The sequence below is a fragment of the Gossypium arboreum genome, chromosome 8, assembly GCF_025698485.1.
Source record: "Gossypium arboreum isolate Shixiya-1 chromosome 8, ASM2569848v2, whole genome shotgun sequence".
Lineage (NCBI taxonomy): Eukaryota > Viridiplantae > Streptophyta > Magnoliopsida > Malvales > Malvaceae > Gossypium > Gossypium arboreum.
Window position 1 is genome coordinate 865788 of NC_069077.1, and position 27823 is coordinate 893610.

General features: G+C 30.7%; 4 protein-coding genes and 1 long non-coding RNA gene across 8 annotated transcripts; 3 read left to right on the forward strand and 2 right to left on the reverse strand.

Annotated features, from left to right (window-relative positions):
• Window positions 1-98: 98 nt before the first annotated feature.
• Window positions 99-4373, forward strand: LOC108467781 (derlin-1). The gene is made up of 7 exons (XM_017768547.2): window positions 99-280; window positions 1431-1566; window positions 1808-1881; window positions 2026-2119; window positions 2840-2968; window positions 3084-3244; window positions 3997-4373. The coding sequence occupies exons 1-7, from the start codon at window positions 264-266 to the stop codon at window positions 4115-4117; spliced, it is 732 nt and encodes a 243-aa protein (XP_017624036.1). The 5' UTR covers window positions 99-263; the 3' UTR covers window positions 4118-4373.
• A 4991-nt stretch (window positions 4374-9364) lies between these two features.
• Window positions 9365-11157, forward strand: LOC108469103 (uncharacterized). The gene is made up of 3 exons (XR_001869040.2): window positions 9365-9808; window positions 9933-10069; window positions 11028-11157. It is a non-coding gene; the product is annotated as an uncharacterized LOC108469103 (long non-coding RNA).
• Window positions 11158-13789: 2632 nt separating this feature from the next.
• On the forward strand, window positions 13790-15786 carry LOC108467397 (profilin). The gene is made up of 3 exons (XM_017767996.2): window positions 13790-14031; window positions 14626-14763; window positions 15367-15786. The coding sequence occupies exons 1-3, from the start codon at window positions 13909-13911 to the stop codon at window positions 15499-15501; spliced, it is 396 nt and encodes a 131-aa protein (XP_017623485.1). The 5' UTR covers window positions 13790-13908; the 3' UTR covers window positions 15502-15786.
• Window positions 15787-16837: 1051 nt separating this feature from the next.
• Window positions 16838-20337, reverse strand: LOC108470313 (glucan endo-1,3-beta-glucosidase 13-like). The gene is made up of 4 exons (XM_017771617.2): window positions 19955-20337; window positions 17619-18890; window positions 17251-17284; window positions 16838-17125 (listed from the first exon to the last, which is right to left on the reverse strand). The coding sequence occupies exons 1-4, from the start codon at window positions 20007-20009 to the stop codon at window positions 16972-16974; spliced, it is 1515 nt and encodes a 504-aa protein (XP_017627106.1). The 5' UTR covers window positions 20010-20337; the 3' UTR covers window positions 16838-16971.
• Window positions 20338-21210: 873 nt separating this feature from the next.
• LOC108467423 (arginine--tRNA ligase, chloroplastic/mitochondrial-like) lies at window positions 21211-27490 on the reverse strand. 4 transcript variants are annotated; one of them, XM_017768028.2, is made up of 19 exons: window positions 27329-27490; window positions 26765-26835; window positions 26534-26673; window positions 26293-26368; window positions 26088-26189; window positions 25727-25942; window positions 25404-25484; window positions 24922-25005; window positions 24709-24813; window positions 24105-24283; window positions 23681-23765; window positions 23320-23506; window positions 23084-23153; window positions 22897-22966; window positions 22705-22794; window positions 22320-22388; window positions 22140-22244; window positions 21802-21918; window positions 21211-21706 (listed from the first exon to the last, which is right to left on the reverse strand). In XM_017768028.2, the coding sequence occupies exons 2-18, from the start codon at window positions 26771-26773 to the stop codon at window positions 21808-21810; spliced, it is 1779 nt and encodes a 592-aa protein (XP_017623517.1). In that variant the 5' UTR covers window positions 26774-26835; window positions 27329-27490; the 3' UTR covers window positions 21211-21706; window positions 21802-21807. The 4 variants fall into 4 exon arrangements, with proteins under 4 accessions (XP_017623517.1, XP_052874081.1, XP_052874079.1 ...); XM_053018121.1 differs by having other exon boundaries at window positions 26765-26839; XM_053018119.1 differs by having other exon boundaries at window positions 21211-21680; window positions 27329-27487.
• Window positions 27491-27823: the final 333 nt, after the last annotated feature.

Genomic DNA, 27823 nt, shown 5'->3' on the forward strand with positions numbered 1-27823 from the left:
TAATCAAAGATACCATCTACATTGGGCCTTGTTTCCGATGGCTGAGGACCCAATTTTCATATCATATTCGGCCCAAATTGCAATACGCAACAGCCGGTTAAAAGACAACCGGTCGAGCTTTCTAGGTCAACATTGAAGAATCCCCAAGCTTCTTTTCTAGATCTTCGGCTATTTCTCGAAGCATAAAATTTAAGTGAAGAGAGAAATATTAGGGCTTTTGTTTTGGTTTCTTCCCATTTGACGAATTCTGTTCGATTATTGCAATGTCTTCACCGGCTGAGTGAGTCCCAATTATCTTTCCTTTGATAAAAGTTTTTGTTCCCTTCTCTGAATTAATCGTTTTAAGTTAGTTTTTGCTGCCTTTTGCACTGAATTTTGTTAATTGGTATATTTGTTCTTCGGTTTTATTTTTCTAGGTATTTTTTTGTAGTTTTTTTTATGTAGTTGAATTCGTATGTTTTGGTTAGAATTTTGCAGCCTAGGATTTAGATTCATAAAATTTGTGTAAAATCTTGCTTAATAAATGCAATAAGAGCCCTCTTCAATGGATTTAGATTTGAAAAATAGTGTAATTGTGGTAATAATATACATGCTAATAGAATATTGTTCATATATAAGTTGGTGTATATATATTCAAATTCATGGGTTTGTTGGATGACAGTGAATTTGAAATACTTACCTATATATTTGTCAACTTGAAATTTAGGTTACCCTACTTTTCAAATATATAACTATGTTGAATTTTAACTAATTTATGTATATTGTATGCCTTTTCGATTTATATAGCAAATGAAATCTGAATATTCGAAGTTACTTCCGTGGATGTAGCATTAATTTTTTTATATCCCACAATGTTAAGGAGTAAGGGATGCCATTTGTGGGATTTTCTTATTCAGTCCAAAAATGGGTACAAGATTGCACTTAAGAAAAATTATTGGAAATTTTCGTCTAGGTCTCGTCTTTTTTTCTTGGTTTTACTAAAGATTGATTCAAATCTGTTATGTTTGATATTGTTGAAATGAAGCTAGCAGACGAGCTAAGCCCCCGTAGGTCTTTCCAATTGTGTTTTACAACAGCTTACTGTTTTGCTTTTCGTAACAATTAGTATAAAAGTCCATTTAATAGAGTATGAAAGCTAACATATTGAAAGAAGATGATTCTTTTATGGTGTAGATTTTCTTAAATGCAAGTTCTCATGATAAAGCACTATTATTTTTATTATAGTTTTAGAGTACTGCCTCGATTAACGACCTTTTTCAAACCAATGTACATGATCTTAATTAATATCAGCATATTTGTGTGGCAATACTGTCGTTATGCCAGTATGCTTATTTTCGATATACTGTTTATTGATATTAGTATATACTTTTTCAACTAATTCTTTTATTTATTTACTTATTTATTTGACTGGGTTATTTATGTTGTTTCAGATTTTATAACTCTCTTCCACCTATTAGCAAGGCTTATGGGACTGCATGCTTATTGACCACAACAGCCGTTCAGTTAGGACTATTAAATATCTTTTACATTGCGTTGCTACATGAATATGTATTCAAGTATTTTCAGGTATGAATTGATGCGTAGTTTCCAAATCCCGATAATTTTCACCAAAAAAAGAGAAAGGTTATATTCCTCTGCTAAATTTGTTTATAAATTAAAATTGATTTTAATGTTTATTTCAGGCTTCTATGTATGAAAAAGCATATGTAATTCTCGAGATAATGTGAAATCTCATTTTATTCATAAATATTTATGCATGTTTTAGTTAATCAAGAGAGTTCTCTTATAAATTTGTATATGAATGTAGGTGTGGAGGCTATTTACAAATTTCTTTTTCCTCGAGAAATTTTCTATCAATTTTGGGATACGCCTTTTAATGATGTAAGTATTGGTTTTTGAAAGCTTAAAAATCATTTTTGCGTTCTTATCTAGTCTGAGAAGGGCATGGTCCTGTGTTAACTGCCACACGGACTCTTTGAGGCTTTAAGCACTGATTATTTTGTGGCAATCTTTATGATTATATAGAGCAAGATATGGAGTTCAACTCGAGAAGGGACCATTTGAAAGGCGGACAGCTGATTTCTTGTGGATGATGATATTTGGCGCTTTGACATTGTTGGTGAGTGAGACCATGATCCTCTCTTATTTTATTTTTAAGATTTGGTTGTTTAAATTATATAAGGGGCAAATCATCCTATGTTTAGGAAGGCATGAGTTTTGCTTAAAGAGCTAAGCAAAGTTGGAATATCTTCTCCAGCCTTGTATCTTTGCTACTAATCTTGTAAAAAGAAGAAATATAGATGAATATATCTGTATCGGACTCGACATTGTCTCTCTATGTCAAAACTATTATTCAAAATATGCTCATTGTGAATGTATAACCTAACTAGGGGTGTAATCGAGCCAAGCCGAGTCCGAATATCTATTTTTAAGCTCAAGCTCGGCTCGAGATATAATCGAGCTACTCGAGCTAGAGCTCGATTAAGCTTGTTTGACCAATTTTTTTACTCAAGCTTGAACTTGAGCTTGAGCTTGGGTTCGATAATTAAGCTTAGGATTAATAATATATATTAAGGGTAATAATGTAATTTAATAACATAAATATGAAAAACTCCATAAGGCTTGCGAGCTGTTCGAGTTAAATATTACTAAGCTTGAATTCGGCTTGATTGATAGCTCGAATTTGGCTCGATAATTACCGAATTGAGCTCCAATTTTTTTGAAATTGAACTTGAGTAGCTTGTGAGCACCAATATCTTATTTACACCCTTAAACCTAACATCAGTTACTCTTATTATAACACTGTTCATTTTATTATTACTTTCTGTCGTGGTTTTAGGTTTTGTCAGCAATCCCGATATTCCGTACCCCTTTCCTAGGGGTGTCTCTCGTTTTCATGCTTCTTTATGTCTGGAGTAGAGAGTTTCCAAATGCTCAAATCAACATATACGGCCTTGTAACTCTTAAGGTAAGCTTAATTCCAACTTCGGCATGTATTAATCAGGGATTCTAAAATCTTTACATAAGCTTTCAGGGCTGACTTTATGTTCTTATGTTTATTTTTTCCACATTTATTGCTTTAGTCATTCTATCTACCTTGGGCAATGCTTGCTTTGGATGTTATTTTTGGCTCAAAACTCATCCCGGATCTGCTCGGGATCATTGCCGGACATCTATATTACTTCCTGACTGTGTTGCATCCTCTTGCAACCGGAAAGGTCTTCCTCAAGACGCCTATGTGGGTGTATCCTTACACATTGTTTTTATCACTCGGCTTGAATTGCAACATAATTTATCATCTCCTTGCAAGCGATTTTTGGGTTTTTCTGTTATTGTGATATATATGCATGTATTGTAGGAACAGGTAAATTGCACTGTTAGTCCTTCATCGTAATTCATCTTCATTCGTGATCATTAAAAGCTCATTGTTTTGGATTTCTTCATCCATGGTAAAAGTACCATAGAGACCCCTAAACTAGGAGACAGATTGCATTTTGTCCTCTAGACTAAAAAATAGGTAAATTAGTCTTTATATGTTAAATAAAAAAACTAGTCATTTTGCTAAAAATTTCATTCGTTTTTACTGTTAAAAACTGGTTTCTGTTCATCAGCATGGTGTACACATGGCATGCTACATAAACACTGACTGCTTATTAAGTTAACCATGTCAATTTTTAACTGTATAAATGGATGGAATTTTTAAAAGAAAGGATCAACATATATGGATTAATTTGTTATTTTTAAAGTAATGGGGGCAAATGCATTTAACTCCTATTACAAGGGTCTCTATGGCACTTTTACCGTCCATTCTTCTGTTAATGCTCGTAGAATTTGGACATACATGTGGCAAATCCTGAGCCGTTGATGGGACGATGAGCTTTCAAAAGATCACGGATGAAATTGAACTTTTCAAACACGACTAATGTTCACATTTTTTACATAAGAACAATTTCCCTGTGTTGGTGGTTGTCTTTTCCTTGACGGTTACTGTTACAGTAACAAACTGGTTGCAAGATATAGAATAGGAGCTCCGTCACAGCCAAGTCGTTCTGCTGCACAGTCTGATAGACCAACAGGTGTAGCTTTCAGTGGAAGATCTTATCGACTTAATGGATGAGTGCTGATAATTTGAGGTTGGTTGACATTGTTAGGGTTTGATCTCTGATCATCAGAAACGAAAATCCGACACGAAGAAAGAAGCAAAAAGTGTTACATAATGAGATCCATAACAAAAGGAAGTTACCAAATGGGTTCTTCCTATTATTCATGTAATTTTCTTAGGTAAATTAAATGTTTTAAACAAAGCCAGCTGTGGATTGATTTTGGACATGAATTGTTCTTTTTTAAAAGAAAAAAATTTGTTATTTTTGTTACTTTTTCTTTGTATGTGCTTCTTGCCATTCAAAAATTATGATAAAGAAACATAAATAGTGAAATCTGAACACAAAATTTAATTGGTATGGGTACTATTTTTATTGCAGGAGGATCTGAGTTCGAATATGTTGAAATATATTATTCTCTTATTTATGAGTTTGGAGAGTGGTTGTGAGTAGTTCAGGTATTGTGTAAAAAAATAAATATGATTAGAATTTATAATGAAATTATTAAAAAATTATTAATATCTAAAATTTATTAAACAAATTATTTGAATAAGTCCAAGATTATATATATTTTTACATAATGTCTAAAATTATCTATAATTTCTCCTAATATGTTTTAATGTAATCTTTGGAAATGTTTATTTTGCAGGATCAAAATCTAAAGCACAATGTATAGTAGATTGCATGGATGGATGTCATCATAAAAACAAAGCTGTGATGTCATATTGACTTTGGCTTAGGTAAGTGAACCATTTTTGTAGGGAATTCACGATTATGATTTTTTTCACTTTTTTAGTTAAATAATTATGAAAAAATTATAAACCATTAGCTAGTTAATGTAAAAATAGAAATACTCAAAAATTCAAGTAATTGGGTGACCAAAAAAAATTATAGTTGGATGATCTCTGTACAATTTATCCTTTTTAATTAAAAAATTGGGATTAAGGATTCAGATATCTATAAATATTTATCTCTTTTTTATATTTTTACAGATTCAAATTTATGTTTCGAAATTACTATTTACTATAGGTTTAGAGTGGATGCGGATTAGAGGTGTGCATGGGTCAGGCTACTCGGCCCGGCCCGAAGACCCGCACGAAATGTGAAAGGGTTTGGGCAAAAATATAGGCCCGAAAAATGGGCTTGGACAAAAAAATAAAGCCCGTTTAAAAAATGGACCGGGCCTCGGGTATGGTATTTTTAGTCCGGGCCCGACCCGGCCCGAATCACTGAAGGACAAAAAAATCTGCATATTTTTTTTTTATTTTTGAATGTTATTTTCTTGTTGTTTTCTCCCTACTTTGTTACCATTTTACTATTATGTTGCTATTATTTTGTTGTTATTGTTTGGATATTGTATAAAATTTATTTTATTGTTAATTTTCTTATTATTTTAAAGGCATTTGTTATTTTTTATTATTTTAGAAGCATTTGCTTGTTAAGTTGCATTTATCTTAGTGTTATTTAAGTCTACATATTTTTTAAAATTTATTTTTAATTTCTTTAGAAATATTTATTTTGATATTTTTGTATTTTTATGTATTATATATATTTAAAAATAATATAAAAAATTAATACGGGCGGGCCGAGTCGGGCCTGGGTTTTAGTATTTTTTCCGGGTCGGGCTTGGACAAAATTTTAAGCCCATTTTTTGGGTCCTACCCAGCTCGAGCCCAATAAACGAGCATGATTTTTTAGTTGAACCCTGCCCGACCCGGCCCATGAACACCTCTAATGCGGATACATACCTCATATATCTATTTATCATATCCATATTTATTTATTCAGATAAATCCATGACTTACAAAATGTTTATACTTTCGATTATATATATAATAATTTTAGCATATTCAAATTTGGATTTTATGGATTTGGATCTTCGGAAAATGATTATTTTTTTTTTTGTAGGTGCAAAAATCTAACGGATAATAATATTTTAATTCAAAATTGGATAACTTAGGGATTATAAACAAATTTAAATTTTTTATATAAATATATAAATTGAATTTGAATAATTCAAAAAAAAACAAATATTAATTTCTTTGGATGTTCCTAGCAAATATTATGGATTCTTATATTGTTAATTTGTTTTTGGAAAAATGCAGATAAAAGGGCTGCTATTTAATTGTAATAAATTTTAATATATATGATTTTAAAATTTATTATTATAGTATCCTGTTACATATCCTTATGTATGTAAATAAATGTATTGTGTTTGTATTGAGTTTGTATTTATTTTTAGCATAATGATTTATTTGACCCTTTAATTTCAAAAAAATTATATTTAAGTTTTCCATTTAATTTTCCGTCTTTTTAGCTATTAAATTTGTATTTTTATCAAATCATCTTAAAATAAACGGAAAAGTTAACTTTTTTAATTTTACTAATATGGTATACATGTGGATTGCAACGTGGATAATATGTCAATATTTAATTAATTTTTAAAATTTTAAAGATTCAAAACTTATATTTTTAGAAATTATTTAAAATTATAAAAAAATAATACTTTTAATATTTTTAAAAGTTTTAAAATTAATTAAATATTAGCATGTAATCTATGTATATGTTACATCGAAAAATTAAAAAATAACATTTCTATTAATTTTGAGATAATATGACAAAAATTATAAATTTAAGGATTAAAAGAGACGAAAAATTAAATGTAATGTTAAGATGATTTTTTTTATAAAGTTAAAAGATCAAAAATACGTTTATTTTTATAGTTTGAGAGAATTTTGTTTTCGATCTCTCCTAGGAAACTTGTGTTGCAAACAAGTGTATATCTAAATAAATAAAAATTTGGATGACATTAGTTTTTTTTCTCTTTTATTTAGCTCTTCAACTATGTTATTTTAATTTAAAGCAAAGTGTTGAATATTTATAGTATATATTTATATTTGTATTTAAGTATGAGCTGAAAATACCAACAACGAACCGAGTCAAATAATGAATGGATTGATTGTTCAATTTCAATATATTAAATTCATAAAATATAGAGAGAATTTATTTTATAAGAAAAAAAATATAAAGATCAATGTTTATAAGATATTTTAAATTTTTTAAAAAAATTAAAGGGCATAATTTTAATAAATATTTGATTTTATTACAATCACAGTATGGGTGAACAGAGATGAAGTTAAGGGCTAGTAGGGGCATTGGTATTTCCTAAAATGAAAAATTATAGTTTAATCCTTTTGGAAATAGTAAAATTATAAATTAATTTATGATAAAATTATACTTTAGCCTACTAAATATGAAGAAAAATATTTCTATTTAGTCCCTTTAAAAATAATAGAATTTTATGTTAGTACATGATAATATTATATTTTGATCTATTAAAAATTTCTATTTAGTCCCTTTAAAATAATAGAATTTTATGTTAGTACATGATAATATTATATTTTGATCTATTAAAATTTATAAAATTATTTTAACAAATGATTATGGGTGGATTGGTAAGAGATTTTCATTTGAATTTATTGATTTTATGCTTGATCTGAATAATGTTTAAAATATTATATAAAAATATACAAAATAAAAATATTTATAATAATATTAATTATCCTTTAAAATAAAAATATTTTAATAATTTTATAATTAAATGGTTGTAAACTTATACAAAGTAAAGTAATTATTAGTTAGGATTGTTGTGGAAGAAATTTGTACGAAAAGCTCATTTTAAAGAAAACTAAGATTTTCTTAATTTGTGGCTTTATGATTGATCTAGATGATAGGTGTTATTCTTATATAGATTCTTCCATGATTACACAATCCACAAGTTGGTCCACATTATAATGCCTAGGACATATAACCCGTTAAGATTATTAGAGTTAAATTGTATTTTGTCTCATTTATTAAAAAAATAGGGAAATTAATCATTGTATGTTAGATCAAATAGCAAAACGTATCGTTTCTATTAAAAATTCCATCTATCTTTACTGTGAAAAAAATAACGTGACTAACGAAATAACCAGTACAGGGACTAATTTACTTTTTTTTTTCAAGTAGAGGAGACAAAATACAATTTGACTTCTAGTATAAGGACCTCAATGGTACTTTTACTATCATTTTAACTTGTTTCATGAGATAAACTCAGTAATATATATTAACATCAATGTTCTTTTAAATCGAATTGGTGGTCAAACCAATCAGGTCATCGATTTATCGGTTTGATCAATCTAATTGAAAATTTATTAAAAATTTAAAAAAATATAAAAAAAAATCTGATTCAACCATTGGTTTATACTGGTTATTGATCCAACCAGTTCAAAGCCACTATTCAGGACGACCTCTAGACTGATTCCCAATCCAATCGGTCCGATCTGGTTCAAACAATATTGATTAACATACAAATTTTACAAGGCACAAATAATGTTGAAAGAATTGAACCAATAGTCGAACTGGTCAAATTATCAATTCCCAATTTAACTGGTTAAAACAAAATAAAAATTTCAAAAAACCTAAAAAAATAAAATAGAAAAACGAGCATAATTAAATAATTGTAATATCAACGTAACACAAGCATTTATTCCCAATCATATGCGTGGGTCTCGAAGTCCTACTATGTGCGGCAGCCATGTATGGGTTTAGTTCAATTAGTCTATTGTTGATTTTAGTTTGGACTGTACCAATTTTTCATCCGATCATCCTATAATAGTTTGATACTTATAATTATTTATATTTCTATTTATATTTATACTCTAATTATACTTGTAACCTTTAAAAAAAGTTAGCAAAAATACGTTTCAAGTAATTTTTAATTGAATTTTACTTGGTTCAATTTTTTTACCAATTTAACCAATTTTTATTGATTAATCTTACCAATTTAATCAATTTAAATGTTAATTTTCAATTTAACTGATGACTAGATCTATCAATCCAACCCCTGTATTATAGCCATGGTCACAAGTTCAAATGGTAGGCATTATTCGTAAATGCAGAAGGTTAAAATATATAATAGGTTTATGTATTTTTCATAAATTTAAAATTTAATTTTATATTTTTATTTTTAAGAATATAGTTTTTTTACTTTTCAAATTTTAAAATTTAAGTCTAATAGTTTTATTCTATTAATTTTCTGTTAAATTTATTAATGTAACATTTTAAAATAAAGAAAATTGCTCATTTAATAGCAACGTTAACTTTAAAATTACATTGTAATAAATTTAAATTTTAAAAATAATTTTAACTGTTGAATTTAAATTTTAAAATCTGAAAAATAAAGAAATTAAATTCCTAAAATTAAAATATAAAACTAAAATTTAAATTTACGAAAAGAATAAGCTCTTATAGCACATTTTAACTAAAGCAAAAATAGACACGTGAAAAGGAGAAAAAATGGCGGTTGGCAAGGGAAGAGACGGTCATGGGGAGCAATGGTTGCTAAAATAATGGCGGACATGAATGGCATAGATCAAATGAAAAGCTCCAAAACAGACGGTTCAGAAATCCCACTAATAACCCTTAATCTTTGCCATTGTTATTCAAACTTGAAGCCCCCTCTCCCCCCATTGCTTTCCCCCTCGTAGCTCCCCCAATAACATCATTATCATCTCATGCAAAACCCAACGAAACAAAAAATGTCGTGGCAAACTTATGTAGATGAGCACTTGATGTGTGACATTGAAGGCCAAGGCCAACATCTTAAATCCGCCGCCATCGTCGGCCATGATGGCAGTGTTTGGGCTCAAAGCTCCGCCTTCCCTCAGGTCATAATGCACCATAGTAATGTTAACCCTTTTTTGGTATTTGAAATCTGATCGGCATTTTTTTTTGGTTGCACGAGAGGTGTTTGATGTAATTCCCCTATGAAGGTTTTGTTCTTATGTGCAGTTAAATGCTAGTGAGTCACTGACATAATGAAAGATTTTGATGAACCGGGCCACCTTGCTCCTAAAGGGTTACATCTTGCCGGTGCAAAGTATATGGTCATACAGGGTGAGCCTGGTGCCGTCATTCGTGGAAAAAAGGTTATTTTCTTTAACCCATAATTTTGGGAGTTTATTTTTTTAAATTTTGGGATTTAATTAAAATTTTAATACTTTTAGGAGTTTAATAAGAGATTTCAAAAATGTGAATTGTTTTTTCATCAACAAAATATATATTCATATTTGAATGTAGGTAATGTTTAATGATAATTTACTAATTCTTTTTTATGAGATTTTTGTCAACATTAAAAGTTTAGAGATGTCACTTATGAATAGAATTAAAAAATGAGACAATCTTAACACATTTAATTTGAACAATTTGACTTCAACTTGAATAAATAATCTAAATCCGAATAATTCAAATAAGTAACTCAAGACGACCAAAACTCAAATTTATCTATGTTTGATCCTCAAACCCAAATTAATCCGAATTCAAAATAATTTTGTTGAAGGAGGTCGCTTTCTGATTTAGTCTTGGACCCTCAATGTAGCTCAGCGGGTTCATAGAGTTTAGTGGGAGTGTTTGGTCCACTAAGGAAATGTTTTTGTATTTGACCTTGGGGGGTTTGAACTTTGAACCATGCCTTTACATGGTCTTAGTGAGTAGTGAGTAAGGCCAAAAATGAAAAAACATTTCCATTATGGATTAGACACTCCACCAAACTCCATGAACTCCTTTAAATTCTCCTCAAATTAGAGAGGCAAAACTCGAGGTTAAAACGAATACCATATTCATGTTACTAATAGGTGATTAGAAGAAGTGGAGTGAACATTTTCTCCAAACATTTAGATTGAGTTCGAACTCAGAATCATTATTATTGAGATGGCTTCATTTAAATGCCATCTTAACCTAAACTTGCTTAGTTTTTAGAATTAGACCCTAAAACAAATATAGGGCACTTCTGGTAATACAGAAAAAATATACTCAAATTCAAATAATGTAGGGTAATGATTCTACTAGTATTTGAATAGAAAATTGTGTGTAAATATGTTGTGGCAGGGAACATGAGGAGTGACCATTAAGAAAACAGGACAAGCTCTTATATTTGGTATCTATGAAGAACCAGTGACTCCAGGACAATGCAACATGGTTGTTGAAAGGTTGGGTGATTATCTTGCTTAACAGGGACTTTGAAATTAAAAAGATAAAAATAAAACCTACCTTCAAAATCAATGCCCTTTTTCTTGAAATTTAATTTTGTCATTGAAAACTATGCATATATTAAAATTGGTTTTAAATTTAATTGGCATATTGGTTGATTGATTTGCTTCTTTCACCATATATGCCCCCTTTTTCTTCTTCTTGGTTATGTGTAATCCCCATCAATGGTTACCTTATCTGCCACTTTTTTAAAAAATCTGTACTTCTTTTTCATGTTTTCAGTTTTGCTCACAAATAAGGTTTAAATATTTTAGTCTTTTTATTTTGATGTAATGATAAATTTATCTCTTAATGTTTATATTTTTTTTCAATTTAACCCTTATTCTTTTTTTTAGTTAAATTTGACCATCAACCTTTTAAAAATATTTGAATCGTTATTTTTTAACAGAAATATTGACCAAAACATTAAATTTTTAATCAAGGCAGTTCACATGACAACCCATTTATATTTTGGGCTAATTTTTTTAAATTCTTCTTAATCTTGAATTTGAATTTTTATAATTTTATCATTATTTGTTGATGTTACGTATAATACATATAGTTTTATGTTAATATGAAGAACACATGGATCAGCATGCAAGTTGCCATGCCAATATCGTTAAAAAATTAATGTTTTAGTCAACATTTCGTAAAAAAAAAACAATTTATTTCTTTTCCAAAAGTATGGGTCAAATGAAAAAAGATGTATACTTTAAAGGTTAAATTTATCATTATATGGGTAAACCTGATAAGCATATTTATAGTGTTTTGAGTATTTTATTGATAATTTGTATTCTATAATTTTATATTTATATATATTCATTTTATATTTGTATTATTATTTCATATCATGTTGTATTTTCCATTTTATGTTAGTTTTTTATGGTGATGTAAGTTTTGAGTCCCTTTTGATTGAAATATCTTCAAGTTCTATTTATTTAAATGTGCATAGAGGCACATAAAATAATAATTTAAAAAATATTTCATAAAAAGTAGAATATAGTTATATATATATTTGCATGTGTATGTGTAAATATTTTAATATTAGAATATTTATTTATTGTGTTCTAAACATTAGATAATATTTTGTTTTTTTTAAATAATCTAAAGTCGATTTAATAGTTAAATTAGTAAATGATCAATCAATCGTTTTCTTTTCTTTTTAAATTTTTGTGGCTCTATAATCTCATTTATTCATCATAACATTAATCCCAAGTGAAAGGGTCAACCTCAAAAATAAAAATAAAAATAAAAAAATAAAAAAAATCAAGTGGTCAATAGTCAGTGTAATCTCATCTGTTTTGATGAAATATTGGTTAAAATCTCATGCAGAGAATTCGATTCCATTTTTGTAATTTAAATATGAAAAATACGAATAAAAAATACGTCTTTTTTAAGTCTAGGAATTCCTTTTATGTTTTTACTTTGACATAAATACCTTTTGGATCTATGTCAATTTCAAATATAAACAAATTGGTCCCTCTAAATTTGTTCTTTTGAATTTTAAAAATTCAACCAATGATATATTATAATTTTTAAGAAAAATAAAACCATAATTTTTCTAAAAATCTATAAGTTTTAATATTTGAAAAAAATTATTAGAATTATAAAATTCAAAATAATAAAATTACGAAAAAATTGTTAATTAAAAAATTTAAAACTAAAATTAATAAAACTTTCCAAAGTTTACCGAAAATTTATAACAAATTCAAAACAATCTTCAACTTTTCAAAAAAAAATTTATAAAAGTTTAAAAATTAGGAAAATAAATAAAAATAACATAATATCATATTCGAAAAGAACTTTAAAGGGTTTCCCCTTATTTTGCTTTAAAAATGTTTTTACGTGTATAATTTTTAAATTTACTTGAAATTTAATTAAATTGACAATAAAGATTTTAAATTAACTTGTTAAAATTTCTTTAATTTATTCAATTTAATTCATAAAAAATTTAATTTTAGTTGGAGTGAGCACTTCAATGCTTACACAAATTATAATAATTGTAATTAATATTAAATACAAAATAATCAATTCCCTACTAAAGTTTATTTTTATTTTTAAAATTTAAATTTATTTTCATTTTAGAAAAAGAAAAAAGAACCTACTGAAGAGAATTAATTTTAATTTTTTTCACAAAATCAAAAATTGAATTGAATGGTGATGTTTAGACCATTTTTAAAATAGAAGTTAAATATCGTGGATCTCGAATTTTATTTTATTTTTATGAGATAAAATAAATATTTTATTTTAAAAAATTAAAATGATTTAAAATTCTATAAAAATATTTTTAAAAAACTATAAGAGTTATTGAATTTTTTATAAAGAAAAAATGTTTATGTAAAATATTTTTAAAACTTTGTCAAAGTAAAAAATTAAAATTTAAAGTTTATAAAAATTAAAATAATATAAAACTAAAAAATATTAATAAAACTCACTCTTAATATTTCATACGTTACCGGATTTTTTATTAAACAAATAAATTAAATTTGAATTTCAAAAAGGAAATTAATTTTGAAAATATTTTGGAGTTGCAGCCCAACTAAAATTTTTGGGTTTTAAAAAATGGCCCAAAAAAAAGTGTGTGTCGCAGATCTCGCTGTTTCTAACATCTTCAACGCTATATATTTGTGTCTAAAGCTCACACAATCTTGTCTCTTCAGTCAAACATTTTCTCCTTTTTATCTTTAAAACACGCACCCAAAAAATAAAACCCTTTGAAAACCAAAGAAGGAAGAAGAAGATGTCGTGGCAAGCTTATGTAGATGATCACTTGATGTGTGAAATCGAAGGAAACCATCTCTCTGCCGCCGCTATCATCGGCCAGGACGGCAGCGTTTGGGCCCAAAGCGCCAGTTTCCCTCAGGTTTGAGTTTGGGATCTGAATCTAATGATTGATTTCTGTTTCTGCATGGGTTTATTCACTGATCTGATTTGCTTTTTAAAAGGATTGATGAACTTTGCTTCAAAGTTGGGATTTTGCTGTGAGTTTTTTTTTTTTAGTTTTGTGTTGAATGATTTATTGACTGACTTTTTTTTTTCCTTTTTATGATTGGAAAATCTGTATGATTTCTGGGTTTGTTTCTGTCTGTTTATATTTCTTAGTTTTGGATCAAATCAAATGAAGTTTTTGCTAATGGATCTATGTAGATGATGATAATAAATATAATTAAAGAGTGAAAATGCTTTTCAGTACTTATTAATCCAATTTATTTTGAATTTAAATCGGTTAAAAGGTGTCCCTGTACTCTTCACAAATTTGGAATTTGAAATCTGAGATTAGAAATAATAATACGGGGACTAAATTCAAAATTTACCAAGAGTACAGGGACTTATGGCATATTTTAATCTTTTAAATCTAGTTCTCTTGGTCTAAAAATGGTTTAATTTTCATGAGTCGTAATAATGATATCATAGTTCTAAAAAAATAGATTTTGAATCTCAACTGTGTTTATGTCAGCTCAAGCCTGAAGAAATTAGTGCCATCATGAATGACTTTAATGAACCGGGTTCACTCGCTCCGACTGGGTTGCACCTCGGTGGCACAAAATACATGGTGATCCAAGGCGAACCGGGAGCTGTTATCCGAGGGAAGAAGGTGACGTTCTTGATCTGTTATTGGTTCTGCTTCGTTTATTAACTCGAAAATTCTCACTTGCATGTATACAGAGTCTATTACATTATGTTCGAATGGGAATCGATTTGTCGGTCTTACATTTCTTAAAAATTATGTAAAGAATATTCCATGTTGCCCTGAACTTGTATCGATGAAAACCCAAAACATCGGTTTGAAAGACGTTACACTGCGATATTAATTGTGGATTAGCCACTCAAAATTAGGTACACTAATTTGCATATGCAGAGTTTCTTACATTATGTTAAAATGGAAATCGATTTTTTCGGCCTTATGTTTCAGTTCAGCCTTCTGATATCAGAAGAATTATGAAAAGAACATTCTGGTGAAAACCTGAAACATCAGTTTCAAACTTATGCATCACTTAAGCACATTACGGTGCGATGTTATTCTGGATTAGCCACTCGAAATTAGGTGCACTAATGATGTGCTCTCCGTACCTATATGATCTACACTTGTTTTTGATGTTACGTTTTCATATGCAACTGTGATTTCGCATCCATTGTCTTGTAAATTTCGTTCTGTCTATTATACTTGTATTCCAAGTATTTTTTTTTTTAATTTCAGGGACCCGGAGGTGTTACTGTTAAGAAGACCAATATGGCCTTGATTATCGGAATCTATGATGAACCAATGACACCCGGCCAATGCAACATGATCGTCGAGAGGCTCGGCGATTATCTCCTCGAACAGGGTTTATGATTCTCTTCGGTGTGTGTCCTTATTTGAATGCATTTCTTCTCGGGTTTTTTTTTCTATATGAAAAAAAGAAACATGCATCGTAGCGTCTCCGTATTACTCGTATTTACATGGAAAAAGTTTGTAATGGTTATGTTTTATGATCTCTTTGCTTTGTTTTTATGTATTTTGTTTGATGGATACTATGAAGGTTGTGGAGTGAGGTACTTTTGGTTTTTCTTCTTTTACATTTACAGTGGATAATTCTACTGGATTTGTTTAATTTAATTGACCTTTTGTTTCGGTTTATTTGTGCTTTAGGGTTTGAAATTTTGATTGTGAAGATTGAAAAAAAAATCTTTATGCTATTTTAAATACAAGAAAATAATTAAAATACGTATAAGGAGCAGTTTTAAACTTTGTGGCTTAATGAGTCTATAAAATGTGGAGGATTAATTATTAAGTTATATGGGGATTAGTTATGGGCTTGTTCTGGTAGAAAAATTAAAATTAAAATAAAAAATAAAAAAATTATATAGATATGTATCTAAAAAATTCACAAGCAAATTTAGAATATTATATATATATATTCTTTTTCTTATAGGGAAAAACTATTGAAAATTTTTAGATTTTACAATTTAAATGTGTTTGATAATTATTTTAATTTTAATTTTTATAAAAAATATTGAATAAAATAAATAAGTAGGAAACTGTTAAATTTATTTTATTAAAAATTGAAATAAATTAATTTTATAAAAAATAAATATTCAAATTAATATATTTATCTTTTATTCAAAACTATCCACAACAATATAAAATATTATATTAATAAGATTAAAGTTAAAAATAAATAATTTTTAAAATTTATATTTGAACATAATTATATTCAGTATTTATATTTACTAATTTACCAAATAATTTTCTAATATAAATTCAGTACTTATAATTATAAAATTTAACAGCAAACATTCAGTATTTATATTTTCAACACTTAAATTTGTAGTTTATCAAGCACACTATCAGTCTCTATTCTTTAATTTGATCATTTCTAGTCTCATCACTTTTGGAATTAGGTAAATTACACCCAAAGTCACTAAATTATTAGTATATTACAGTTTTGTTACTCAACTTTAAAAATTATAACATAATCCATATAGTTAAATAAAAATTTTAAATAGTTCAATAACAATTTACTAAAACACAAACTTATTAATAGTTTAGTGACCTTAGATTGTAATTTACCATTTTAAATTTTGAAAATCCAATTTTGAATTATCTATTAACTAAACCAATATTATCATTTGGCCCATAAGTGATAACAAAAATTTCAAAACAATAAAATATTCGCAATGGCACTACATTCTAATGCAAATCAGTAGCAATAAACGCATTTACATAATCGTTTTTACAGCATTTCATCATATCACCACCAAAACAAAAAAGAGAACCATAGAAAAAACATCCATGGCTTACATTCTCAACTGTTCTTTATTTTCAGAATGATACATGGAACACATTGCCCGTGTTCAAGATAACAGCGATCAAAGTCGTCAAAAGGAAAACGCAAATCCACGAGCACACGTCGGTATGTGCGGACGAAGATGTGTTTGCAGTGGCAGTCATGTTACTTGATGCTGTTTTGTTGATCCTGCATTGTAATCATAATAAGAAACTTTAGTACATTCAACATCGGGTCATTGAGAAAGATTAGGTCAACGAAAGTCGGATTCTAATACAATGGGAAAACAAGATGTTCCGGGATATAATGCTTACCCTCCGGCGGTCAGGTAGATGCAATTATCATAACCTGCATATATGTAATATAATAAATAGAATTAGTTTCTTGGTATGCAAGATTGTCCTGGAACCGGATTCCGAATGACAAACTTGAGTCAACAAACAGATAACAAAAAGAATTAGTTACTCGGCATGCAAGATTTGTCCCGGAACCGAATTCCGAACAACAAACTTGAATCAACAAACAGATAATGGTAGTTTTTTAGACTTAAAAGTTCATGCCAAATCAAGAGGTTAAAGAATTATGATCTGATTTCAGCCATACGGAGTAGGCCTGTTGCATTGTTAATCGAACATAGTTAAAAAAAGTTCACTTAAACATGATATAATCGGAATAGACTTACTAGGATCCTTGTCAACTTTGACCCCTTTTCCTCCGAAGCTGCATGCAACATCACTTGCCCCGTTTTGTTGGTAGTAACTGTTGAATGCAAAAGAGGCATGAGAAGCTAGATTATCTGGTTCAAAACACGGTTGGCTAGGCTGAATGGCGGAGCAATCTACATTCCCGGGGCCACAAGCCCAATCTATAGCATTCTGTAAATCCGCTTCAGAAGCCTTGCTAGAAGCAATGCACCACGTTGTTCCATTTTTGGAACCATCCGTACTATTAGTCATATCAAGGACACCTTTTCCGGTGAAGTCCAAGTTATATATACTCGTCTTATCGGGATAGAAAAGGCCCCAGTTTCTCTCTGATTCCAATCCGGGCTTCCTATTCTCATTGAACAATGAGAAAATATAAACATCTAGCTCTTCACCGGGCTTGGTAGGAGTGCCGGTATCATTCAAAACATGTCGAATTAGATTGGTGTTGTAAGTTTGAGCATTGTCTGGAGTTGCACCCTTCTCTTTCGGTGAACCTTTGGAAGGCCAGCCGGTTTCGGTAACCATAACCTTAATCGTTTTGAAATTTAAAGCCATCAAGGCAAAATAAAGGGCATCTATCTGAGCATCGAACATGTTCGTGTAAAGTAGACCAGTATTTGGATCTATGACTTCCGAGGATGACTCGAACAACGCATAATCCAAAGAGACCTTTTGCGGAGAATCTCTATAAGCATAATAAGGATATAAATCAATCATAAATGGTGATTGATTCTCAGCTAGGAATTCCAACATCGGTTTCAAGAACGATGCATGGCTGCTATTGAAAGCCCCAGCAGAAGGTGGGAATGATCGGGACAAAACCCCGAGAGAATGCGTACTCGAAACTTTAATCCTTTTGTGTAAACCAGCCTTTTTCAATGCTGTAAGGACATTGTGCATAGCAGGTACAACTAAAGCTGAGGCATTATTGGGGCTCTCAGTGACTTCAAGACCTACAGTGATGTATGTGATCTTAGTGGCCGGGTAATACGGAAGGATACTGTTCTTTAACCATGAATCTGCATTCGATTGGAACTGAGAGAACGCTAATAAGTCCGAATTCGGAACTGCAACCATAAGTTCAACTCCTGTGTTTGCAAAGGCCTTCAACACTTGGATATTAGAATCATAAATCCGAACATACTTAATGTTGTGAAGTTTTATCAGTTCTACGACTTTATCAGGTGTTGGAAGATCATCGGCACTCCTTCCGTAGCAAACTCCGACTATGCTTCCCCTACAGAAACCTGCCATACCGATCAGAAATTAGATAAAAGCTAAGATAATCTCCGTTGCAAAGCTTCATTAGCAACTCTGTTTTAAGAGATACATAAAGAATCCATGTCAACGTTAACCCAATTTAGTTTACCAATCACACAGGTGCAAGTAACAACTACAGACAATTGTCTCGAAACGAAAACATAACAAGAACAAGCATGAAGAAGCTGCAATAACAAGGGCAAGAATCACATACTACATAGTCCGAAATTTGGAACATCCACCGTACAAGATTATCAAGTTCAAAATCAATTTTCAACTTCATTTGAGTTCGAGTGAAGTCACCTATTCTTAGAAATGAACTAATAATCATACACTACATTAGTTCGAGTCTTCATGTTTTCAGACACATATTCAGACACTGATATGAGATACGATCTTCTAAATACACGGATAAACTTTGAAAAAATTCGAGCATACTCATCTCATACACATACCACTATCCAACACTCATTCTCGAGTCCAAGTAACGTTGAAGAAACACGAGATTGAGCATTCAATATCAAGGGATCCACCAACTAATAATCATACACTACATTAGCTCAAGTCTTTGTTTCCTTGAAATGTCGGTTCCCCGACAAATTCGGACATAGATGTGAGTTACAATCTTCTAAATAAATGGATATATTTTGAAAAAAAAAAAATCAAGCATACTCATCTCATACACATACCACTTTCCAACACTCATTCCTGGATCCAAGTAACACTGAACAAACACATTCTTTAGCATTCAATATCAAGGGATCCACCAACCAACACATTACATCTTAAATGCAAATGAATAACAGCTAGGATACTCATACATCATGCAATGGTCTACAAACATATAACATTTCTTACAATAAGAACACAAGCAATCAAAACTAAGAAAAACCCAGATCAAAACAATGAAGTCCAAGCAAAAAAAATGGTAAAAAAAAATGAAATGTGGGTATTCAAAAACCAGAGATTAAAAACCCAGAAATATAACAAAGATCTAAAAGCAAAGATGAATATACAAGGAAAAAAAAGTTGTGAGAAAAGAGAAACATACGTAAAAGTAAAGTAAACAAAGAAACTGCAAAGAGAAGCTTGAATGCTGAAGCCATTGTTCATCCAAAAAAACAAAATAAAAAAAAACCCAAACAATCTTTTTCTCTTTTACTTTAATATTAGTGGGTTTTATGGGAACAGTTGCTAACGTTCTTCTTTCTAGAGACTTGAACTAACGCCAGTAATGTGTGTGTGTTTCCTTTTCACTTTGAGGAGTTCACTGTTTTCAAAATGCAAAGGGGAATAAAGCTTTTTTTGCTGCTTTAGGAGCTGGAGAATGAGTGAGAGGGAGCAGTAATAGTTGGCTGGCTGGTTGAGCTTTGATTGTACGGGTTTGAGACTGATAGTGGTTCGGACCGGATTTTAGTGGATTTTTTATGAGTTGTATTTAATAAAGTATCTCGATTCCGGTCCTTTTTGTCCGTTAAGGATGTTTGTTCTCTTCTATGCAGAGAACATAATTTTAAATTTTAAAACTTAATTTTAAACTAGATTTTATAATAGGATTTGGGTGGAAAATGTTCAAGTTAAAAGATATTGGTAAAGATAAATTTAGCACTAATATTCTTTTTGTTATTTTGGTTTGTATTTTTTGGTTATTTTTCCTCTTAAATTTTAGTTAAATAATTTATTTTTAGACAAAAAGTTTAACTGAATTCATATTGCATGCACTTTTATTACTAATATGGATAATTTAAAATTCGTTGATATTTAAAATATTATTATTATTTTTATTAATTATATGTGGATTGTCACGTGAATGGTCACATCAATATTGTTAAAATTGTAACAATTTTTACTAAAAATAAACACTTTGATTAAAATTTAAAGGTTTGGATTTAAAATGATCCAACATGATAAAATAATAATATTTTAAGCTCAAATCCTATCATGAGTGTTTTCATAGAGGATTAAAATATGGTTAAAGTCAGCTATTAATTCCTATACTTTGCAAAATTGTAGATTTAAACATTATATTTTTAAATTTTAAAATTTCAATCTTCAAAATACAACAACTAATCTCAACATATACATATATCATGGATGAATTTTGGCCTTTTTTTTTTTTTAATTCACTGTAATTTATTTTGGGTTGGTTCTAAGTTTAATTGTTTTATTACGTCAATACTTGGTTCTAAGTTGCAATTGTTTGATCATGTCAATGAAAACGCCGATTGCCCATTTTATTACGTCAATACTTGGTCCTATTTTTGGTCTTTTAATAAATGTGTAATTTATTTAAATACAATAACATAATTATTGTAGCAAACGCCGACATCTCATTTTATTGCAACAAAAAAAAATCCTTTTTAGGGGGGTTCATTAAATATACCCCATTATAAAAGCTTAGGGTTTTGGGTTTTTTTGTACAAAAGATGTTACAATCTGATAAAGAAGAAATCAGAAATGTTAAATCCGAACCCACCTTTTCAAGATAACTGCATGAACCAACTTAACTATTCGAGTTGGTTCAAATTGCATTAACATGTTCAACCATTTCATCGAGATTGCATTCCGTTTGTGAACTTGGAGTTTGTCCAGATTGTCGAAATCCTTAAATTGCAATGAGGAAATTTTGAAATATGCTTAAATAGCAATGCAGGTCATCCAAAATGAACATACAATTGGAAATTTCTCAAGCAAACTGAACAGATGCTAAAATTAAACCAAGCACCTCGTGGCGTAATTCCATCGACAACGGGATTGAAGACGCTTACCGCATGTATCTGTTGATTTGTAGGAGAAATGAGATCTGTATACAATTGATTTGATATATGAATTTAAATCTGTATACAATTGATTTGATATATGAATTTAAAACCCTTTCTCAAGAGGTTTCAAGATTACCAAAGATCAAATCTTGTAAATAGGTGCGATTCCCAGGAGATCGAAGCATTTTCGCATAACCACGGCAGTTGCTTCACATAATAGTAGTCGACTCGTTTCCATATCTGACCCAATAACCTGACAAATTTTATCAATATACTCAAGTTAAATCAAAATGAATATTTGTTCAATCACAACGGTTTCACAAAAAAACTGGCTATGCCAATGAAATCATCGTAATTTTATGGTTGAAATGATTTATCTTCTAAGCTAGTTTATTCTAACGTCTTGTGAGGGAAGATGATAACCAACAAATTATTTTCACGAAGAAACTAAGTATTTAATCACATGGATCATACCTTGCACTCGGGGTTACTGTAAAACTTTGAGAAGATTTCAGATAAATTATAGAGGTAGTCACACAAAACGTTTGGCAGCAAATTGGTGCAGGCCTCTTCGACAACCTGAAAGTTTTGATAAACTCTGTAAAACCGAGCCCTGGTTAAGAAGCAAGGAGCAAATCGGGTCATAGTTCCTACCTCAGCAAACTGCAGCAAGTGAAGCCCCAAATCACGCTCATCCTTATGCCCCAATACTAATGTCCCCTTCTGTTAAAAACAAATGGTACCAAAGGCGAAAGTTACAGACGTTGAATCAGCTAGAAAAGTGCAGTACTACTACTCTTACGCAAGCATACATAAATTGAAACTAGATGCAACTCCATTGTTTAGTGAAAGTTGACGATTAAGACCCGTTGCAAATACATTGCAAAATATATTCCACTGTTTCAAAGAGACTAAACTATAGAACCTCAATTCACTCCACAAAAGGATCCGGTTTTCATGTTGATAATTGCACAAAAATGAGTGCAAATGGAACTAAAAGCTTTAGAAAGCGACAGCTTAAGTTTGAGAGAGAACTTACGTTCTTCAGTTCCTCTATGTCTTTACCAGACCTCCGGATGATTGAACAGATTCGAGCGTGAGCATATAGCAAATAAACAGCAGTGTTGCCCTGCCATTAAAATTTTAGAAGGGGAATGAATTACAAATCAAAATGATGAAACGAGTTTAGCTCAAAGTTGGCAGTTTAAACGAGAAAAAATTATTTGGGAACCTTATCATTAAGCATCTGGTCAAAATTAAATGTATAATTGGTCAACCGGTTGTTTTTCAAGTCAGCATACCTGTAATCAGAATTCATGATTATTAAAACAATAACAACATGAACACGAACTACAGAGAAGATAATAGCAAGAACATTTGAATTAGACAAAGAAGTCCGAATGTAACAAATAGCTTACTTTACAGCACCATAACTGACTGCTTCAGCAGTACTCTCGATCTCCTCCTCAGTCCATTCTTCACCCTTACCTGATCAGCACACAAAAAAGCAATTTCAGATGTAACAAATTCAAAGGTTGAAAGGCTACGCTTAACAACAGCAAGAAATTGCATTAACACTCACATCACAAATAGTTTTGCAAATGTAAGAGCAGAGAAGCATTTGTAACAACAGAGATAAGGTTCAATGTTTTACCACGCTCAATAAGTGCTGCTTTACTTCGAACCTTGGCTTCATCAAGTAGATCAACTAGTCGAACAACTTCAGTGTTACGGGTTCGAAAACGTTTTCCATCTTCTCCGAGGACGAGGCCAAAACCAACATGGCTGGCTTTGGGATATGAACTGTCACCTTGAGGAAGCCACCCTGCACGTTTGGCTGCCTGAAAAGTAAACCAAAGTTTGAATAACACTTTATGATCCTTAATGTGTGGTATTTGGCAAGCATCAATCTATTTGTAGCAAATAGAATAGAAAAAAGGAAGTTTCACTTCATTAGTAATGGATTTAAAAGATAACTCATCAAAAGAATTCCGGGAACAGCTTTGAGAACATACTTTGAAAAACATATCAAAATGCTGCTGCTGGCCTACATCAGTAACGTATATAATCCATTCAGCTTTCTCTTCATTGAGGCGATACCTACAGATTAAAAGTAAAACAGTTGAAGCATAAGTTGATTAGTTCCTATTCCTGGGCTTCCATGTCCCATCATCAACACAGTAAGCAGTAAACTTTATGAAACATATGCCATAATCAGTAACACATGAACTCCTCAAAGCAAATTCGTATAATGTTAACAAAGTACCCCGTGAGATCAACATGGAAAAGGAAACAATAAGCAATAAATAATCTAAAGTTTAGACACTACTCAAGTCATCGAACCAGCTGCATGTAAATATGGCTCGCCTCACATATTCCACAAGAAATGAAAAACAACAATAGAGGCGCATAACATCATATTCACGGAAGAAAACTTACCAAAGAGCAGCCAGATCAGTTGATGCATAGTTGAAACCACCATCACTCTTCACCACAATAAGAGGTATATTAATGCCTTCAATAAAGATCACTCGAGCTCCCTGACTTTCCTCGACTAATCCTTGTTTATTCAATGCTTCTATTACCCCTGGAATGTATGGGTTATAAAAGCTCTCCCCCTGGCAACAAAGAAATATCCGTGAACATGTAAATTCAGAGATCATTTGCACTCCAAACAAAGCTTGCTAGTTTACGCAAATTTAATGAGGTTATAGGAAACTTGCATTCAGCAAAAAGATACAATTCCTTCACAACAAATAGCTCAGCAGAAAGTCATTAAAATTGTGTAATCATGTATAACTGCTTTTGTGCAATATATCAGGTGATTATATAAATGTTAAAGTCAATAATCATACATATTTACAGTTTGTAGTTGATTGAGATGATTATATAGCAAGAGAAAAATATAAAGACAACTTGAAAGTAAATCATAAATCAAGAGATCTCCAGTGAATGTCGTACAAAGTATTTTATAAGGATTTGAAAAATTACCTTAGCTGGCCTAAGTATCATCAATACATAGAGTTTAAGGCATATTACTCACCTTTTCCTCTAGATGGACTCCAAGCCGTTGATAGACCTTATGAAATTCAGTCCGGCTGATTTGACATATCCGTGCCCATGCCCTGCGATATTTGTCTTCACCACCCTGAATGAAAGAAAAATAGCAAATGGCACAAATAGAAGTCAGGTATTAACAAATCCAAATACAATCAGAGGGAAAGAGCAACAAAGAATTAACAAGGTAAAATTTTACCTGAAGGCGCACCACTGCCTGTTGAGCTCTCTCCTTAAATGCAGGATCAGCATCAAATCTCTGCTTTGAAGCTTTATAAAATGCCTAAGAAAGTAAGAGAATTTCAAATTAGGATTACAACAATCAATTGATTAGTTTGTGGGAGAAACACAAAGATAAAGAAAAGAATTACTACTAAGCTCAAATATGGTTTAATCCATCTAAAAGTATATAGTTTATAAAAGTTCAAAACAAATAAAAGAGCACAGTTACAATAGTTATTCAAGAGATATTTCCCTAATTATGTAACAATTTCCAGATAAAACATCATTAAAAGCAATCAAAATAACATATGTTGTTGACAGGTCCTGTAAAAAAGCATAGCCTCTAAATTTTAAAAAGCAAATCAGCAGTTATTTGCTGGGTTCATGCTACCGCCTACTGTGCTTAGTAAATTTTGCCTTAAGGTTCAAATTCAAAGGAATTAGACAGTATTCACTCACCTGTAGATCTCCAATGGCTGTTTCAGTGGCATCTTCAAAGTTTGGAAACTTTTCAAAAAGGAACTCAATCAGCATGCCAAACTGCAAGACAAATAGGAAAGTTTTTTTAAAAAAAGGCGTTATCGAAGGGCACATGCTAAAAAGAACAAATGGAAGTGCAAGACAGATTTAGAGAGACTAAAATAAGATGAAAGGCTGCAGTTTCAATCAGTTTACAACACACAAATTAGATACACATTTCACAATAAGATGAATGATTGATCCTTTATTGAGCAAAAACAAGAAAAAATGCCTTCGGTGTACAATCAGGAAACAACACCAACCTGTGTCCCCCAGTCACCAACATGGTTCCGCCGAAGAACTTTCACTTTCGAAAATTCTAGCATGCGAGCAAGTGTGTCACCAATAATCGTAGACCTCAAATGACCAACATGCATTTCTTTTGCTATGTTAGGGGATGAAAAGTCAACAACTGCTGTTTTAACTGGCGGCAATGGTGCCCACATATCAATACCTTCAATTAGCATCTTTTGAATGCTCTGTCAAACAAGAAAACAGCCAAGCTATCTTATAAGATCAATGCAATAGCCAAAACACATAAAGCCAAATCAAGCTGAATAAAAGAAAACTATTCATGGAAGTGAGTCGATGACAATAAATAAAAAGGGTGAAACATGCAAACACCTTAGCCATCCAATTCTTTGACAACACAACGTTTACAAATCCAGGCCCAGCTACGGAGCATGATTCGATCATTTCAGAGGATGGGAGATTATTTTTGATTGCCTAACAAAAGAAACAAGGAAATGAAAAGAATAAACCAACAATTATCTATTGATTCAAACTATGATACTGGAAACATGCTCCTTCACTATCAAATCATCCCCACCTCTCCAACTGCCGGAGGCCCACGAAATGGAGCACCCTTCCCTTTTATTTTAGACCAGAGGCCCATGGCATTGTTACTGCACCAAAGAAATTCCCATTTTTGCCATAAATTAGCCAGTCCATGCAAAAAGTTGAATTAACCCTTACATCTAATAACAAATAATCTACCATTTTATAACAACAAAAAAGCATCATCTATAGCAATTGGTCTGTTTTTGTAAAAAAAGAAATATATATCTTACCACTGGTAATCACCAAATTTGCCATTACAGGCAGCAACCAATGGCTCTACATCCAGCTCGTTAGGAACGGTCACTTTAAGCGAAACTTCAAACAATTTCGCTAACTGTGCCTTCAAACTGCCCATATATTCATCGTGTTCCTAATCTCATCTCAAAATAAAATAATTAGTACACTATCAAAATACAAATGAAATACAGTTAGAGCATGAATTTTCAGCTGATTGAACTTACAGTTGCCATGGCCGATAATGACTTGGTCTTGGTTGCCCAAACAAGTCTTCTAGATGTCAATCTCAGTAAATCTGTCTAATTTTTGGATTATCAAAACAAAATTATTAAGAAAAATCAATAAAATATTGAATTTAAGTAAATATTTATAAAGCAGAAACCAAACAATTTAACAAATGTAAAAAATAGTTGCAATCAAGTAAAGTCTCAATATTACATGCAAGATAACACTGATACAATTTAACACCTTCCTCAATGCATTCAAACAAGACATACTGAACAACGTTTTAAAAAAACACATTTAGACTTCTCTTTTTCATAGAAAATTTACAACCAAAACAAAATTAAACTTCACAGCTATCATCCATTAAGTGATTTTACTTCTGAAACTTGAAAAATTAAATAAAAATCAATAAAACGTGAGACTGAAGCTTCAATCTTAAAACTTACATAAAAAAAATAAAAAACAGTACAGAGAATTATGCATGGATCTAAAGAAGAAAAGCTAAAAGACGTAAATCAGCTCAAACATGCAGAGCAGGGGATGAAAAGAGAAAGAGTACTGACACGGAAGCGGAAGCGGAAGCGGAGGCGGAGGCGGAGGCGGCGGAGATTGGAGGAGAGAAATGGAAATGAGAACAGCGATTGAAGTAAATAAATGGAGGAGATGCCGGCGGTACTTAAAGGGTTAAGGACGCGCGCATATCTATTTTTTCTTTTATTTATTATTTTTCAATATATTTATTTTTTTACTTAAAATAACCGAAGAAAACCCTTTTCTTCCTCTCCCGCCCCCGCCAAAGTCCAATCCAATTTTTACTGATATCTTTTAGGTAAATTGTAATAATAATCACTCAACTATCAATAAACTTTTTAAAAATTATTTAATTATAAAATTATAAAATTATCACTGTAATTAACCGAAAGTTACGGTATCGGAAATTGAGTCTTGAGTACTGTTTCCGTGAAATTTATTCATGAATATTTATTAGAAATATTTATGAATTATAGTTGAATGGTTATTTAGTGTTTAATTAAGTGAAGTAGCTTGAATTTAGTTTA